At 40.8% G+C, this 18,802-nt stretch overlaps 1 protein-coding gene across 1 annotated transcript in view; it reads right to left on the bottom strand.

The window, feature by feature from the left end:
* Positions 1 to 3,093: 3,093 nt before the first annotated feature.
* The window catches only part of DNAH10 (dynein axonemal heavy chain 10), a 540,282-nt gene continuing 524,573 nt past the window's right edge, over positions 3,094 to 18,802 (bottom strand). Inside the window, exon 79 of the mRNA XM_053699776.1 lies at positions 3,094 to 3,404. Within this exon, the coding sequence (XP_053555751.1) occupies positions 3,258 to 3,404 (147 nt within the window). The 3' untranslated portion in view covers positions 3,094 to 3,257. The remainder of the gene's footprint in view (positions 3,405 to 18,802) is intronic.

Here is an 18,802-nt window from a genome sequence, read left to right as displayed (position 1 = left end):
TTTTTGTTTAGTGTCCCTTTAATTTCCTTTTAACCAGTACTGGTCGTGAATCATGAAGGTTTTTCCACTCAATAGTATTATAATTCATGACGTTCTGGTTAGTTTAATATATAATATTCATTGTAAAAATAAACATTCTGATTTCTATTACAATTTTTATAGTTTAAAGTCTAATTTGAGCTGTAGTTTTATTTACTTTCCCTTAACCAGGAAATTGCAATGTTTATTAGTCTGAAATACATGTGTGCATCCTTAAAGGGCCCTTGTAGTGGAAATATAGCATGCTCTGATTTGATAGAGCATGTCACTTAAAGGGACACTGTAACCAAATTTTTTCTTTTGTGATTCAGATAGAGCATGACATTTTAAGCAACTTTCTAATTTATTCATATTATCAAATTTTCTTCATTCTCTTGGTATCTTTATTTGAACTGCAAGAATGTAAGTTTTAGATGCCGGCCCATTTTTGGTGAACAACCTGGGTTGTCCTTGCTGATTGGTGGATAAATTCATCCACCAATAAAAAAGTGCTGTCCAGAGTACTGAAACAAACAAAAAACTTAGATGCCTTTTTCAAATAAAGATAGCAAGAGAACAAAGAAAAATTTCTAATAGGAGTAAATTAGAAAGTTGCTTACAATTGCATGCTCTATCTGAATCACAAAAGAAAAAATTTGGGTTCAGTGTCCCTTTAACACTAGTTTGAACTCTATGGGCCCAATCTCTGGTGAGATTATCTAAGAAGACTCGTCAGTACTGCAAGGCCCTTTAAAAGGATATTAAACAGTATACAATTGTAATATAAATGGTTAATTATGTGTAATACAACAAACTTTACAATATACTTTCATTAATAAAGGTGACACTCAAATCAAAATTTAAACTTTCATGATTCAGATAGAGCATGCAATTTAAAACAACTTTCTAATTTACTTCCATTAACAAGATGTGCAGTCTTTTTATATTTATACTTTTTGAGTCACCAGCTCCTACTGAGCATGTGCAAAAATTCACAGAATATACTTATATGCATTTCTGATTGGCTGGTGGCTGTCACATGATACAGGAGGAGTGGAAATAGACATAATTTTGAAAAAAATCAGAAAAATATCTACTACTCATTTGAAGTTCAGACTAAGGGGTAGATTTATCATAGTGCGAGCGGACATGATACGATGTAGTGTATCATGTCCGACAGACATCGCTGAATGTCAACAGCATACGCTGTCGGCATTTATCATTGCACCAGCAGTTCTTGTGAACTGCTGGTGCAATGCCACCCCCTGCAGATTCGCTAGCAGGGGGTGTCAATCAACCCGATTGTTTTGATCGGGTTGATTTCTGTCTGCGGCCTCAGAGCAGGCGGACAAGTTATGGAGCAGCGGTCCTTAGACCGCTGCTTCATAACTTCTGTTTCTGGCGAGCCTGAAGGCTTGAACGGAAACAGGGGCATCAAGCTCCATACGGAGCTTGATAAATCGGCCCCCAAGTGCTATTGCATTGTCTTTTTACCATGCATTTGTTGATACTGCAAATCTACTGTATTTACTGGTCCTTTTGTTGGTTTTCTAAATTCCACTGATTCTAATGAGTCTGAACTTAAGTTTTCCCATTATCTATCCCTCCTGCTCAGGACAGTTAGGGACAGATGTAAAACAGGCACTAAAATGCTGTGTGGAATCTCTGTTAGATAATTAGCAATCCTATGTTCCACATAGCCTTGTGTGCACAGTGTTAAAACATGGAATTTAGAAAACCACATTAGGTCCTATGTGTTGTACATCAGCAAAGGGGTTAAACTCATAGTTAAAGTAAATTCCACTCAAACATTGGGAAGTCTTGTAGATCCAGTTGAAAACAATAGTTGGAAAGTTTAAAAGAATTTACACTGGGCAAAGCCACTTGAAAACTACATAACTGGATTTTCTTATGGATTGGAATGGATTTGAATAAAAAAACAAACTTAACACACTGCAATAGTTTCCAGTGGTACAACTAAGCTTGTCCTTTCCCCAATATTAATATTCATATGCTACAGTATGTTATATGGCCATTTAGAGTGACAATAATGTGGCTGCTGGCTCAGCTCACACAGTGGTTAATAAGGCGGTGCATACAAGGTGTGTATGTATGTGTGTGTGTGTGTGTGTATATATATATATATATATATATATATATATATATATATAGTGTGTGTGTATGTATGTAAGTGTTTATATATATATATATATATATATATATGTCAAGTTTTGAACATTATCAAAGTTTAAAAACCTATATTATATTGTGCACTAAATAACTGATTAAATTATTCCAGATATGTACCTAACAACTGTTAAAAATGAGTAACATACATAACAAAAGTATTGATGAATAAAATACCAAACAATATAAATTCTTATAAAGAAATATGTATTTATTATTGTGCTACAATACAGCTTAAAGATAAAAATAAATGTATCACCAAACACACATGTGGTTTATCATCTATCCAAACTATATACATGTACTTTTGGAAATGCCTTTATTTGTATCTTTATATTATACTGTAAGAATCACTATTGTTTAGTATTTACTAATACTTTATATTTGTTGAGTTGTCCCTTTTCTCTTTCATTGCAGATCTATGCAAACTACATATGTCAATTTCACCATAGGAGATTCTAGCACTCCACTTGCAGCCCATTCCAAAGAACAATCTCATTCACCCCTCCTGTCTGTGGCAAATTATCAAAAACATTCAGCATCACTGCAGTTAGGCACCAGCTAGAGCACGAGCAGCCGCTTACTAAAATGCTGTTTTGCTCAAGTTGTTTGTAAATTATTTTACATAATTATTTATCAAGTCTGTGTGCTGAAAAGCATTTGCTATCAGAAAAATAACGGCATTTAGGTAAATGCAGCTATTCTGCTTTTCATCCCCCTGGCTGCAATGCATTGTGGAGCAATGCATTATTCCCCTTTCTGATAACTAAACAAATAAACCAAAACATCTACAGTTGACATTTAACTTGTTTTTGTATGTAAGAAATGATGATTGCTGGGAAGTTGAAATAAAAACACATTTCTGGCTCTAACAAACGGCTCCGGAGATTTTTTATTTGAATAATTACACTTTATTTATCTTGTAAATACATGCTTATAAAATACTTTAGATTATATGAAGATTTAAAGATGTTTAAGAGGCAAAATATTCTCCTTTTTAATATTTTTACAGAAAATAGTTAATTTATATAAATATCCAAAAATAAATGAGTTTAGTCAGAGTTGAGAGTGAGACAGACACCCTGTAGCACCCAGTGCGAAATGTGCTTAGTAGTAAAGAGATCTGCTTCAAACACCAGGCCGACGCCCATCGCATTCCTCCTCATGGATGTGGTATATACTGGTGTTCTGAAGGTGTTCTGGAAAACAGAGGGATCCAGTTAAACATTCCAATTATTGCTCGTTCATTCTTTTCTTTTTTAAATGTGCTGCTAATTTATAACTGCTGACAACAGTAATACTAAAGACATTGGTAATATACTCACGGACGTTTAACATTATTATAGGTAGCATGTTTTAAGGAACATAATCCAAAACGTGACAGCCCAAATATGTAACCACTTAATATTTCTTTTTAATGCTGTATCTGAACCGGTCTCAATATAAGTTATTACTAGTAAAGTATATATGGTAAAAACTATATAATCTATTTAAAATAGAAGTGTACAGCAACACAGAACTACATGTGGACAGGTGTTTAATTCTAGTGTCATCAGCACATCAGGGGCGCGATCACATATACGGCGCAGGTTTCGGCGCAAGCGTGGGAACCCGCACCGTCCGTAATTTCACCTCGCACATCGGGGTATTACATATACTGCGCCGTTAGATGCTAAACTGGCGTAAGTAGGACAAACTGGCGATCCTCTGAAATGTGCGCAAATACACATTTTAGTCGTCGCAAGTAACTTACGCCAGTATTTTATCCACAGAAAGTGTCAATAAAACATAATTTATGCTTACCTGATAAATTTATTTCTCTTGTAGTGTATCCAGTCCACGGATCATACATTACTTGTGGGATATTCTCCTTCCCAACAGGAAGTTGCAAGAGGATCACCCACAGCAGAGCTGCTATATAGCTCCTCCCCTAACTGTCATATCCAGTCATTCGACCGAAAACAAACAGAGAAAGGAGAAACCATAGGGTGCAGAGGTGACTGTAGTTTAATTAAAATTTAGACCTGCCTTAAAAGGACAGGGCGGGCCGTGGACTGGATACACTACAAGAGAAATAAATTTATCAGGTAAGCATAAATTATGTTTTCTCTTGTTAAGTGTATCCAGTCCACGGATCATCCATTACTTGTGGGATACCAATACCAAAGCTAAAGTACACGGATGATGGGAGGGACAAGGCAGGATTAAGCGGAAGGAACCACTGCCTGAAGAACCTTTCTCCCAAACACAGCCTCCGAAGAAGCAAAAGTATCAAATTTGTAAAATTTTGAAAAAGTGTGAAGCAAAGACCAAGTCGCAGCCTTGCAAATCTGTTCAACAGGGGCCTCATTTTTGAAGGCCCAGGTGGAAGCCACAGCTCTAGTAGAATGAGCTGTAATCCTTTCAGGGGGCTGCTGTCCAGCAGTCTCATAGGCTAGGCTTATTATGCTCCGAAGCCAAAAGGAAAGAGTGGTTGCCGAAGCTTTTTGACTCTGTCCAGAGTAAACGACAAACAGGAAAGATGTTTGACGAAAATCCTTAGTAGCTTGTAAGTAAAACTTCAAGGCACGGACTACGTCCAGATTATGTAAAAGACGTTCCTTCTTTGAAGAAGGATTAGGGCACAACGATGGAACAACAATCTCTTGATTGATATTCTTGTTAGAAACCACCTTAGGTAAAAACCGAGGTTTGGTACGCAGAACTACCTTATCTGCATGAAAAATCAGATAGGGAGAATCACATTGTAAGGCAGATAGCTCAGAGACTCTCCGAGCCGAGGAAATAGCCATCAAAAACAGAACTTTCCAAGATAAAAGTTTAATATCAATGGAATGAAGGGGTTCAAACGGAACTCCTTGAAGAACCTTAAGAACCAAGTTTAAGCTCCACGGGGGAGCAACAGGTTTAAACACAGGCTTAAATCTAACCAAAGCCTGGCAAAATGCCTGGACGTCTGGAACCTCTGCCAGACGCTTGTGCAAAAGAATAGACAGAGCAGAAATCTGTCCCTTTAAGGAACTAGCTGATAATCCTTTGTCCAAGCCCTCTTGGAGAAAAGACAATATTCTAGGAATCCTAACTTTACTCCATGAGTAAGTCTTGGATTCACACCAATAAAGATATTTACTCCATATCTTGTGGTAGATTTTCCTGGTAACAGGCTTTCGTGCCTGTATTAAAGTATCAATGACTGACTCGGAGAAGCCACGCTTTGATAGAATCAAGCGTTCAATCTCCATGCAGTCAGTCTCAGAGAAATTAGATTTGGATGATTGAAAGGACCTTGTATCAGAAGGTCCTGTCTTAGAGGCAGAGTCCATGGTGAAAAGGATGACATGTCCACTAGGTCTGCATACCAAGTCCTGCGTGGCCACGCAGGTGCTATCAGAATCACCGATGCTCTCTCCTGTTTGATTTTGGCTATTAGTCGAGGGAGCAGAGGAAACGGTGGAAACACATTAGCAAGGTTGAAGAACCAAGGCGCTGCAAGCACATCTATCAGCGTCGCTTCTGGGTCCCTAGACCTGGATCCGTTACAAGGAAGCTTGGCGTTCTGCGAGACGCCATGAGATCCAACTCTGGTTTGCCCCAACGATGAATCAACTGAGCAAACACCTCCGGATGGAGTTCCCACTCCCCCGGATGGAAAGTCTGACGACTTAGAAAATCCGCCTCCCAGTTCTCCACGCCTGGGATATGGATTGCTGACAGGTGGCAAGAGTGGTACTCTGCCCAGCAAATTATTTTTGAGACCTCTAACATCGCTAGGGAACTCCTGGTTCCCCCTTGATGGTTGATGTAAGCCACAGTCGTGATGTTGTCCGACTGAAATCTGATGAACCTCAGTGTTGCTAACTGAGGCCAAGCCAGAAGAGCATTGAATATCGCTCTTAACTCCAGAATATTTATTGGAAGGAGTTTCTCCTCCTGAGTCCACGATCCCTATGCCTTCAGGGAATTCCAGACTGCACCCCAACCTAGAAGGCTGGCATCTGTTATTACAATTGTCCAATCTGGCCTGCGAAAGGTCATACCCTTGGAAAGGTGTACCCGAGACAACCACCAGAGAAGAGAATCTCTGGTCTCTTGATCCAGATTTAGCAGAGGGGACAAATCTGTGTAATCCCCATTCCACTGACTCAGCATGCATAATTGCAGCGGTCTGAGATGAAGGCGCGCAAATGGCACTATGTCCATTGCCGCTACCATTAAGCCGATTACCTCCATACACTGAGCTACCGAAGGGCGCGGAATGGAGTGAAGAACACGGCAAGCATTTAGAAGTTTTGATAACCTGGACACCATCAGGTAAATTTTCATTTCTACAGAATCTATAAGAGTCCCTAAGAAGGAGACTCTTGTGAGTGGGGATAGAGAACTCTTTTCCTCGTTCACTTTCCACCCGTGCGACCTCAGAAATGCCAGAACTATCTCTGTATGAGACTTGGCAACTTGACAGCTTGATGCCTGTATCAGGATGTCGTCTAGATACGGAGCCACCGCTATGCCTCGCGGTCTTAGAACCGCCAGAAGTGAGCCCAGAACCTTTGTAAAGATTCTCGGGGCTGTAGCCAACCCGAAGGGAAGAGCTACAAATTGGTAATGCCTGTCTAGAAAGGCAAACCTTAGAAACCGATGATGATCTTTGTGAATCGGTATGTGAAGGTAGGCATCCTTTAAGTCCACTGTGGTCATGTACTGACCTTCTTGGATCATGGGTAGGATGGTCCGAATAGTTTCCATTTTGAAAGATGGAACTCTGAGGAATTTGTTTAAGATCTTTAGATCAAAAAAGCGTAGGAATGCCTCTTTCTTTATCCGATTTGCAGATAGCCTTGAAAGATGAAATCTCCCTTGTGGAGGAGAAGCTTTGAAGTCCAGAAGATATCCCTGAGATATAATCTCCAACGCCCAGGGATCCTGAACATCTCTTGCCCACGCCTGGGCGAAGAGAGAAAGTCTGCCCCTACTAGATCCGTCGCCGGATAGGGGGCCGTTCCTTCATGCTGTCTTAGAGGCAGCAGCAGGCTTTCTGGCCTGCTTGCCTTTGTTCCAGGACTGGTTAGGTTTCCAGGCCTGCTTAGATTGAGCAAAAGTTCCCTCTTGTTTTGAAGCGGAGGAAGTTGATGCTGCACCTGCCTTGAAATTTCGAAAGGCACAAAAAATTAGACTGTTTGGCCTTTGCTTTGGCCCTGTCCTGAGGAAGGGTGTGACCCTTACCTCCAGTAATGTCAGCAATAATTTCCTTCAAACCAGGCCCGAATAAGGTCTGCCCCTTGAAAGGAATGTTGAGTAATTTAGACTTCGAAGTCACGTCAGCTGACCAGGATTTAAGCCATAGCGCCCTAAGCGATTGGATGGCGAATCCGGAATTCTTAGCCGTTAGTTTAGTCAAATGAACAATGGCATCAGAAACAAATGAGTTAGCTAGCTTAAGTGTTCTAAGCTTGTCAATAATTTCAGTCAATGGAGCTGTATGGATGGCCTCTTCCAGGGCCTCAAACCAGAATGCCGCCGCGGCCGTGACAGGTGCAATGCATGCAAGGGGCTGTAAAATAAAACCTTGTTGAATAAACATTTTCTTAAGGTAACCCTCCAATTTTTTATCCATTGGATCTGAAAAAGCACAACTGTCCTCAACCGGGATAGTAGTACGCTTTGCTAAAGTAGAAACTGCTCCCTCCACCTTAGGGACCGTCTGCCATAAGTCCCGTGTAGTGGCGTCTATTGGAAACATTTTTCTAAATATAGGAGGTGGGGAACAAGGCACCCCCGGTCTATCCCACTCCTTGCTAATAATTTCTGTAAGCCTTTTAGGTATAGGAAAAACATCAGTACACACCGGTACCGCATAGTATTTATCCAGCCTACACAATTTCTCTGGTACTGCAACTGTGTTACAGTCATTCAGAGCAGCTAATACCTCCCCAAGCAACACACGGAGGTTCTCAAGCTTAAATTTAAAATTAGAAATCTCTGAATCAGGTTTCCCCGAATCAGAGATGTCACCCACAGACTGAAGCTCTCCGTCCTCATGATCTGTATATTGTGACGCAGTATCAGACATGGCCCTTACAGCATCTGCGCGCTCTGTATTTCTCCTAACCCCAGAGCAATCGCGCTTGCCTCTTAATTCAGGCAACCTGGATAATACCTCTGACAGGGTATTATTCATGATTGCAGCCATGTCCTGCAAGGTAATCCCTATGGGCGTCCCTGATGTAATTGGCGCCATATTAGCGTGCATCCCCTGAGCGGGAGGTGAAGGGTCTGACACGTGGGGAGAGTTAGTCGGCATAACTTCCCCCTCGTCAGAATCTTCTGGTGATATTTCTTTTATAGTTAAAGACTGATCTTTACTGTTTAAGGTGAAATCAATACATTTAGTACACATTCTCCTATGGGGCTCCACCATGGCTTTCAAACATAATGAACAAGTAGTTTCCTCTGTGTCAGACATGTTTAAACAGACTAGCAATGAGACTAGCAAGCTTGGAAAACACTTTAAACAAGTTTACAAGCAATATAAAAAACGTTACTGCACCTTTAAGAAACACAAATTTTGTAAAAATTTGAAATAACAGTGAAAAAAAGCAGTTACACTAACAAAATTTTTACAGTGTATGTAACAAGTTAGCAGAGCATTGCACCCACTTGCAAATGGATGATTAACCCCTTAATACCCAAAACTGAATAATAAAAGACAAAAACTTTTTTTTTTTGTTTTTTTTTGTCACAACAACTGCCACAGCTCTACTGTGGCTTTTTACCTCCCTCAAAAACGACTTTGAAGCCTTTTGAGCCCTCCAGAGATGTCCTGGATCATGCAGAGGGAAGCTGAATGTCTCTGTCAGTATTTTATCTGCACAGAAAAGCACTAAAAAAGGCCCCTCCCACTCATATTACAACAGTGGAAAGCCTAAGGAAACTGTTACTAGGCAAAATTCAAGCCAGCCATGTGGAAAAAAACTAGGCCCCAATATGTTTTATCACCAAATACATATAAAAACGATTAAACATGCCAGCAAACGTTTTATATCACATTTTTATAAGAGTATGTATCTCTATTAATAAGCCTGATACCAGTCGCTATAACTGCATTTAAGGCTTTACTTACATTAGTTCGGATCAGCAGCATCCCTAGAAAAATATTAACTACACATACCTTATTGCAGGAAAACCTGCACGCCATTCCCTCTCTGAAGTTACCTCACTCCTCAGAATATGTGAGAACAGCCATGGATCTTAGTTACTTCTGCTAAGATCACAGAAAACGCAGGCAGATTCTTCTTCTAAATACTGCCTGAGATAAACAGTACACTCCGGCACCATTTAAAAATAACAAACTTTTGATTGAAGAATAAACTAAGTATAAAACACCACACTCCTCTTACGACCTCCATCTTGGTTGAGGCTTGCAAGAGAATGACTGGGTATGACAGTTAGGGGAGGAGCTATATAGCAGCTCTGCTGTGGGTGATCCTCTTGCAACTTCCTGTTGGGAAGGAGAATATCCCACAAGTAATGGATGATCCGTGGACTGGATACACTTAACAAGAGAAAGAGTAGTTTTATGCAAATTAGGCTAACACTCGTAAAAATGAACCGCGATTTCATATAAAAATGCAACACGTAATTATGCTATTCTAAATTCATATATAAACCCATATATAAAGAGATGAAGGTAATACAATTATGATTTCCCATTGTTCTCTCCTCCAAGTATTGTTGATTGCTTTGAGAAGAAATTTAAAGTAAATAAGCAAGTATATGTCCACAATGTGATAAAGTACCTACAAGCTCAATCCATTTGATTATGTTGTGGCTTCAAACTATTTCAAATACACAAATAAACCTTAAAAAAACAATATCATAGTATACTGTCCCTTTAACCTTGAGATGCTGCTTAAATGTATGTGTTTGTTAAGGCTTCCAGGGAGTTACGTTGCTTTTTTAGTCAGTGCAAGGGTTCCTGCGCCTGCAATTTGTGGCAACATAAGAATGGAGTAGATTCTCTGAATTCTGCGCGCGTAAGTCCTTACGCTGTATATTGGATACTAAATTGCGTGTCTGTTCTATGTTAGTCTATGGTTAAAAAAAATAAGTCCGAAGGGTGAAATATACGCGGGCAACTTGTATGCTACGCCGTATATGTAATACCAAAATCGCGTAAAATCTGGCGTCGCCGGCTTTTGCGGGCGACGCTGCATATGTAATGGAGCCCTAGGTTTCTAAGTGCTGCACATAGAGGCTGCTTTGCAGTACCCAAACCAGTCTCAATATATGTATTGTAAAATTAGTTTCCCCTAAATTAACTTCCAGTGACTTGTTGTAGCAGCTGCAGAGTAAAATACATATGGGAAAAAGTTTAGTTTACGTTTGTTTTTCTATATGAAATAGCTTTCCCCCCCTTTTTTATTATTTGCAACCACATCCTAGTTCAAAAGGCAGAGTTTTTAGGGAGAGCAGTCACCCTTATCTTATCTTTTTTTCTATGCACAATTGCCTCTTTTTTTGTATCTTACACAAAAGTCAGTACTTATAGAGAGCAGTTGAAAATAAACATTTTAATACTTATCTCTAATCACCCGCTAGGGGTGTAATTTCTTTGTCAGCTTCAATTTTACATATCTTTTATAATCAGTACTTAAAGGGATACTCAGGTCAAAATTAAACTTTCATGATTCAGCAGGCATTTTTAAACAGCTTTTTAATTTACTTCCATTAACAAAATGTGCACAGTCTATTTATATTTACACTTTTTGAGTCACCAACTCCTACTTAGCATGTGCAAGAATTCACAGCATATATGTATGTGCATTTGTGATTGGCTGATGGCTGTCACATGATACAGGAGGAGTGGAAATAGACATAACTTTAAAATTTGTCAGAAAAAAAAAGGACATTTATTCTTACCTGATAAATTTGTTTCTTTTACGATACGATGAGTCCACGGATTTCATCCTTGTGGGATATCACCTCCTGGTCAGCAGGAGGAGGCAAAGAGTACCACAGCAGAGCTGTATATATAGCTCCTCCCTTCCCTCCCACTCCAGTCATTCGACCAAAGTTAGGAAGAGAAAGGAAAAGCCAAGGTGCAGAGGTGACTGAAGTTTAACAAAATTAAAGTCCTGTCTTAGAAAAACAGGGTGGGCCGTGGACTCATCGTATTGTAAAAGAAACAAATTTATCAGGTAAGAAAAAATTCCTTTTCTTTTACAAGATATGATGAGTCCACGGATTTCATCCTTACTTGTGGGATACAATACCAAAGCTATAGTACACGGATGAAACGGGAGGGACAAGACAGGGAACCTAAACGGAAGGCACCACTGCTTGAAGAACTTTCCTCCCAAAAACAGCCTCAGACGAGGCAAAAGTATCGAATTTGGAAAATTTGGAAAAAGTGTGAAGAGACGACCAAGTTGCAGCTTTGCAAATCTGTTCAACAGAAGCATCATTTTTGAATGCCCATGAGGAAGCCACAGCCCTAAAGGAATGAGCCGTAATTCGTTCAGGAGGCTGCTGTCCAGCAGTCTCATATGCAAAACAGATGATACTCTTCAGCCAAAAAGAAAGAGAAGTAGCAGTAGCTTTCTGACCCCTACGTTTCCCTGAAAAACGACAAACAAGGAAGACGATTGACGAAAATCCTTAGTCGCCTGTAAGTAGAACTTCAAGGCACGGACCACGTCCAAATTATGTAACAGACGCTCCTACTTAGAAGAAGGATTAGGACACAAGGAAGGAACAACAATTTCCTGATTAATATTTTTATTTGAAACAACCTTAGGAAGAAAACCAGGTTTGGTACATAACACCACCTTATCGGAATGAAAAATAAGATAAGGAGAATCACATTGTAATGCCGAAAGCTCAGAAACTGCGAGCAGAAGAAATAGCAACCAAAAATAAAACTTTCCAAGATAACAACTTAATAGCTATGGAATGCATAGGTTCAAACGGAACCCCTTGAAGAACTTTAAGAACTAAATTCAAACTCCAAGGAGGAGCAATAGGTCGAAAAGCAGGCCTGATTCTAGTCAGAGCCTGACAAAAGGATTGAACATCTGGAACATCTGCCAGACGCTTGTGTAACAAAATAGATAAAGCAGAAATCTGTCCCTTTAAGGAACTTGCTGACAACCCTTTCTCCAATCCGTCTTGGAGAAAAGACAAAATTCTGGGAATCCTAACCCTACTCCATGAGTAGCCCTTGGATTCGCACCAATAAAGATATTTACGCCATATCTTATGGTAAATTTTTCTAGTAACAGGCTTACGTGCCTGAATCAAGGTATCTATGAACGAATCAGAAAACCCTTGCTTAGATAAAATTAAGCGTTCAATCTCCAAGCAGTTAGCTGCAGAGAAACGAGATTCGGATGATGGAAGGGTCCCTGAATGAAAAGGTCTTTCCTCAATGGAAGCTTCCATGGTGGCTGAGATGACATGTCCACCAGATCGGCATACCAAGTCCTGCGAGGTCATGCAGGAGCAATGAGGATCACCGAAGCCCTCTCTTGTTTGACTCGAGCAATCACCCGGGGAAGGAGAGCAAATGGAGGGAACACATAAGCTAGGCTGAAAGACCAAGGCACTGCCAAGGCATCTATCAGCTCGGCCTGGGGATCCCTGGACCTGGACCCGTATCTCGGAAGCTTGGCATTCTGGCGAGACACCATAAGATCCAACTCCGGCCTTCCCCATCTGAGAATCAGGTTGGCAAATACCTCCGGATGAAGTTCCCATTCTCCCGGATGAAATGTCTGTCTGCTTAGAAAATCCGCTTCCCAGTTTTCCACACCTGGGATGTGAATTGCCGACAGATAACAAGAGTGAGCCTCCGCCCACTGAATTATCTTGGCTATCATCGCTAAGGAACTCCTTGTTCCTCCCTGATGATTGATGTAAGCTACAGTCGTAATGTTGTCCGACTGGAATCTGATGAACTTGGCTGAAGCCAACTGAAGCCAAGCCTGAAGCACATTGAATATTGCTCTCAACTCTAAGATGTTGATGGGAAGTAGAGACTCTGTTCGAGTCCATACACCCTGAGCCCTCAGGGAGTTCTAGACTGCTCCCCATCCTACAGGCTGGCATCCATTGTCACTATCACCCATGAGGGTCTGCGGAAGCATGTCCCCTGGGATAGATTATCCAGCGACAACCACCATAGAAGAGAGTCCCTTGTCTCCTGATCTAGATGTATTTGAGGAGATAAATTTGTATAATCTCCATTCCACTGACTAAGCATGCTCAGTTGCAGAGGTATGAGATGAAAACGAGCAAACGGAATGATGTCCATCGCCGCTACCATCAATCCGATCACCTCCATGCACTGAGCCACTGACGGCCGAGGATTGGTCTGAAGGGCTCGGCATGTATGCAGAATCTTTAACTTTAACTCCGTCAAAAAGATCTTCATGGATCGAGAGTCGATTAGAGTTCCCAGGAAAGGAACCCTTGTCTGAGGAACTAGCGAACTCTTTTCCAGATTCACCTTCCACCCGTGAGTCCTCAGGAAGGATAGAACAATGTCGGTATGAGACTTTGCTAGCTGATAAGACGACGCCTGGATCAGAATATCATCCAGATAAGGTGCCACTGCAATGCTCCGCGGTCTCAGAAGACCGCCAGCAGAGACCCCAGAACCTTTGTGAAAATTCTGGGTGCCGTGGCAAGACCTAAAGGAAGAGCCACGAACTGAAAATGTTTGTCACAGTCTGTTTGCTAAACAAACTATCTATGAAATAAAAGAAATGGAAACTTCGATTAGACCACAGCTGCTGAGATAAAAGTATGTAATTGTGGATTAGAATTATATGAGAAACACATAGGTTACCATAAAGATAACGTGAGTCACGATTATAATTCTAAACAGTTGATATGAGTTTCAAGGAAAAAAAATAATAGCTTAAAACTGCCACCTGTATGTTACTACAGTTGAATGCAGTTAAGTTTAGTAAATGAAACTTGTGTGGAATAATGACAGAAGTTATAGGAAAAAATATAAGCTGAGATATGTAGTATCAAAAAGTATCAACTTGCTGAAAACAATTTGGAAAATGAAAGATACAAATGAGACTAATTTGAAAACAATAGACAGAGTTAAATAGAACTTACATACTCCTGATAGTATTTTGTTAGAGCATGATAGCTGCGAGTATTTGGTTAATTATAATAAGCCATGAAAGAAGAGTGGTACCTTATCAGAGCCGGATGGCAAGTTTAGATTTGAGAGGTAAGTTCAATGACACTTAGAGTTCCGATGAGTATGAGAGCTGCAGCAATTGCCTGGTTGAACGATCCCGTTGGCGTGTGACGTCACCGCGGATTGATCTTGTAGATCCGGCCGGAATGTCTGATGGTATCGTAACAAAGGGAGAATCTTGAATAAGAGCACAGCAACGAAGTAAAAGGCTTGAAGGGTATTTGTAGATTTGTGCTGAATCACTAGAAAGTTAATCTGTAAATTCTCAAGAGAGCATAGTATCAAAGTTGACTCAATACCAAGCACTGAACTAAAGGAGTGGCAGTCTTTTATAGGAAACAGGAAGTGAAGCAACTTGTTGTTAAAGGTACAGCATCCCTAATTCTTGTTAACAAGTGATACTTAAGGTGAATCCTGACAATGTTTGTCCAGGAAGGCAAACCCCAGGAACTTGTGATGATCTCTGTGGATAGGAACATGAAGATATGCATCCTTTAAATCCACGGTAGTCATAAATTGACCCTCCTGGATCAATGGAAGAATGGTACGAATAGTTTCCATCTTGAATGATGGAACTCTGAGAAACTTGTTTAGACTTTTGAGGTCTAAAATAGGTCGGAACATTCCCTCTTTTTTGGGAACTACAAAGAGATTTGAATAAAACCCCTGGCCCTCTTCCTGTATTGGAACGAGACATATTACTCCCATGGAAGAGAGGTCTCCTACACAACGTAAGAACGCCTCTCTTTTTATCTGGTTTGCAGATAATCGAGAAAGAAGAAACCCTCCTCTGGGGGAAGAGTTTCTGAACTCCAACTGATATCCCTGAGATACAATTTCTAGTGTCCAGGGATCCCGAACATCTCTTATCCAAGCATGGACAAAGAGAGAAAGTCTGCCCCCACTAGATCCGGTCCTGGATCGGGGGCCGACCCTTCATGCTGACTTGGAAACAGCAGTAGGCTTCTTGGATTGTTTACCCTTGTTCCAAGACTGGTTGGGTCTCTAAGATTACTTGGTTTGTGAATAGTTCCCATCCTGTTTAGAGGAAGAGAAAGGGGGAACTCCCTTGAAATTTCGAAAGGAACGAAAATTACTCTGTCGCCCTTTCTGTTTGGACTTCTTATCCTGAGGGAGGGAATGACCCTTACCTCCCGTGATGTCAGAAATAATTTCCTTCAAGTCAAGCCTGAACAGGGTCTTCCCCTTGTAAGGAATGGCCAAAAGCTTAGACTTAGATGACACATCCGCAGACTAATATTTCAACCATAAGGCTCTGCGTGCTAAGATGGAAAATCCTGAACTCTTAGCTGCCAATTTGGTAATCTGCAATGAAGCATCAGTAATAAATGAATTAGCTAATTTGAGAGCTTTAATCCTATCCTGTATTTTTTCCAAAGAAGTCTCAGTTTTAAGAGATTCTTCCAAAGCATCAAACCAATAAGCAGCCTCAGTCGTAACAATGCAGGCCGCCGGTTGCAATAGCAACCCCTGGTGAACATAGATCTTTTTAAGGAGATCCTCCAATTTCTTATCCATAGGGCCTTTGAAGGCACAACTATCCTCAATAGGGATAGTAGTTCGTTTAGCTAAGGTGGAAATAGCTCCCTCCACCTTAGGGACCGTCTGCCAAGAGTCCCTAATGGCGTCAGCTATAGGGTACATTTTCTTGAAAACAGGAGATGGGGAGAATGGAATACCCGGTCTCTCCCATTCCTTAGCAATAATTTCTGAAGTCCTCTTAGGAACTGGAAAAACATCAGAATAAGAAGGGACCTCCAAGTATCTGTCCAACTTACTCAATTTCTCTGGAGGAACCACTATTGAATCACAGTCGTCCAGAGTTACCAAAACCTCCCTTAGCAACAGACGGAGGTGTTCAAGCTTAAACCTAAAAGATACCACATATGAATCCGTCAGAGGTAAGACACTTCCTGAGTCAGAAAGTTCACCCTCGGATAGGACCTCCATACCCTCCAATTGAGAGCCCTGGGAAGGTATATCTGAGATCGCCATTAAAGCATCAGAAGTTTTATGGACCATGAGGTTATCCTTCCTACTGCGTTTGCCTTGAAGTACGGGAAAGGCAGATAACGCCTCAGAAAGTGTAGATGACATAACTGCAGCAATGTCCTGCAGAGTAATTGCAGCAGAGGCTGCAGAGAAACTTGGCGCCGCTTGAGTGGGCGTTAAGGGCTGTGACGCTTGGGGAGAAAGTTGCGGCATACTCTGAGTCTTATCAGTCTGAGAAACATCCGCCTTAGATATACTTTTATTAAAGAAAATCTGCTCTCTAAACTGTAATGCCCTCTCAGTGCATGAGGGACAAAAAGTAACAGGGGGTTCCACATTGGCATTTAAACACATAGAACATGTACTGTGTTGAAGGTCATCCATGACAAAAATAAGCAAAAGCAAGATTGGTCGTGGTACTGATAATTATGTGATGATTCAAAACATAAATAACATGTAATCAGCCTAATATAACTGATAACAAAAAACTTTAAAAAACGAGTGCACTGTGCCTTTAAAAAATAAAATTGTTCAAATTTTACAGCTCAATACTCGATAAGTGAAAAACAGAAAGCAAACTGCGTTTTTACTGCTGGTTTTAAAATCACACTCTCTGAAATTGAGCAATGTCTTAGGGACAGAAATTAAACAATTGCACCCTGGATGAAATGTCTGTCACCACGCCACAGCTCAGCTGCGGTGCCTACCTGTCCCCACGTGACAACGACTATCTCCTTGATTGCGGCGTGCCTAAGAGCGCTTGTGAGGTTATTGAAACAAGCGGACTTAGGAAACAACGGAGCCTTAAAGTATGCTGCCGATCGGGCCACTTCCTGATCCAGAATAACAACTGCGCGGCTAAGCCCGCGAACGCTAAGCCCCGCCCTTCGTGGGCGGTAAACAAACTCAACCCGTATAAGTATTGATCATGTAGAAAAAACTAATGCCGGACAAGTAAAAAAATCAATGTGTTCCCTCAAGTGCACTGCCTATTATGGTAATGTTAGAGCAGAGTACACCGAAGTATATAACTCCAAGCTACCAATCCCCAGCGTCAAGCCCACACACTCTGTTGCCCTTTGTGTTTGTCCATTCAACCGGGCTAAAACAAGAGTGAGCCTCCACGGTAATTACAGCTGTCACAGAGCCATGAAGGGAATACACCCATGCAAATAAGTTATTAGTGCAAATTGAGTACCCTTTACTTATATAGGAAATAAAGGCCAGTCAGTTCTGAGCTACTTAGTGTCCCAGAAATTAAAGACTGCACCTACCTCAATGCTGGGCAACAGCATGACTTGTCCCACACGATGAAGAGGTCCTTTTCATCTCCTCCTGTAGATCTGTGGGAACAAACAGGGTCTTAGATAATATCTGCTAAGACCATCATCAGCAGGGCAGCACATAGTATGGGAGGCGCAGAGAGAATGAAAATCTCCCCAGTTCCCATTGCTTAAAAGCCACCTGTAACTCTACTCTAGAGGCTGACAAGGAATACAGCTACACCCTGAATAAAATAGCACTCAATGGTACCATTTTAAAAACATCAAACTCTTGATTGAAGAAACTAAACTAACACCTCACTTTGCCTCTTCCTATCACTAACACAGGCAAAGAGAATGACTGGAGTGGGAGGGAAGGGAGGAGCTATATATACAGCTCTGCTGTGGTGCTCTTTGCCTCCTCCTGCTGACCAGGATGCGATATCCCACAAGTAAGGATGAAATCCGTGGACTCATCGTATCTTGTAAAAGAAATTACTACACATTTGAAGTTCAGACTAACTGCCTTGGCATTGTCTTTTTATTATGCATTTGACAATTATGCAAATCTACTCTATTTGCTGGTCCTGAAGTACTGAAATTTGCAGATACAACAGGATGCAAAAGCAGCTATTTCAAATGACAGTGAAAGCTATCTGTAAGCAATTTAATACACATGGATAACTCGGAACACATTAAAAGGGAGAACATTTTACAGTACACTGTCCCTTTAAAGGGACATTATGCACCCAAAAAAATATGGGCTATTTAAATAAAGCATTAAAAGAAGATAAAGTTTTGACATGTATTATCAATTTTATTGCTAAAGCCCATAAAAATTATGATAAAGTTTGTTGCCCTCTGACTGGATGTGAATACATTCGTAATACCTAATAGCTACAAAGCAAGGATTTTTCCTACACTCCCTAGTAACTAGTGTGCTTACAGCCAGTCCCCATGCTGGAGCTGCCTGTGTAATTGATAGTCTGTTGTGGCTTTCTGTGGAAAAGTGACCTAATGTGCTAAACTAGAATCAAGTTTGTATCTTTAAAGGGACAGTCAAGTCCAAAAAACATTTCATGTTTCAGATAGGGCATGTCATTTT

Source organism: Bombina bombina, chromosome 2, assembly GCF_027579735.1.
Source record: "Bombina bombina isolate aBomBom1 chromosome 2, aBomBom1.pri, whole genome shotgun sequence".
NCBI lineage: Eukaryota > Metazoa > Chordata > Amphibia > Anura > Bombinatoridae > Bombina > Bombina bombina.
The sequence above is the reverse complement of the archived record's forward strand: the minus strand, read 5'-3'. Positions and strand labels throughout refer to the sequence as shown.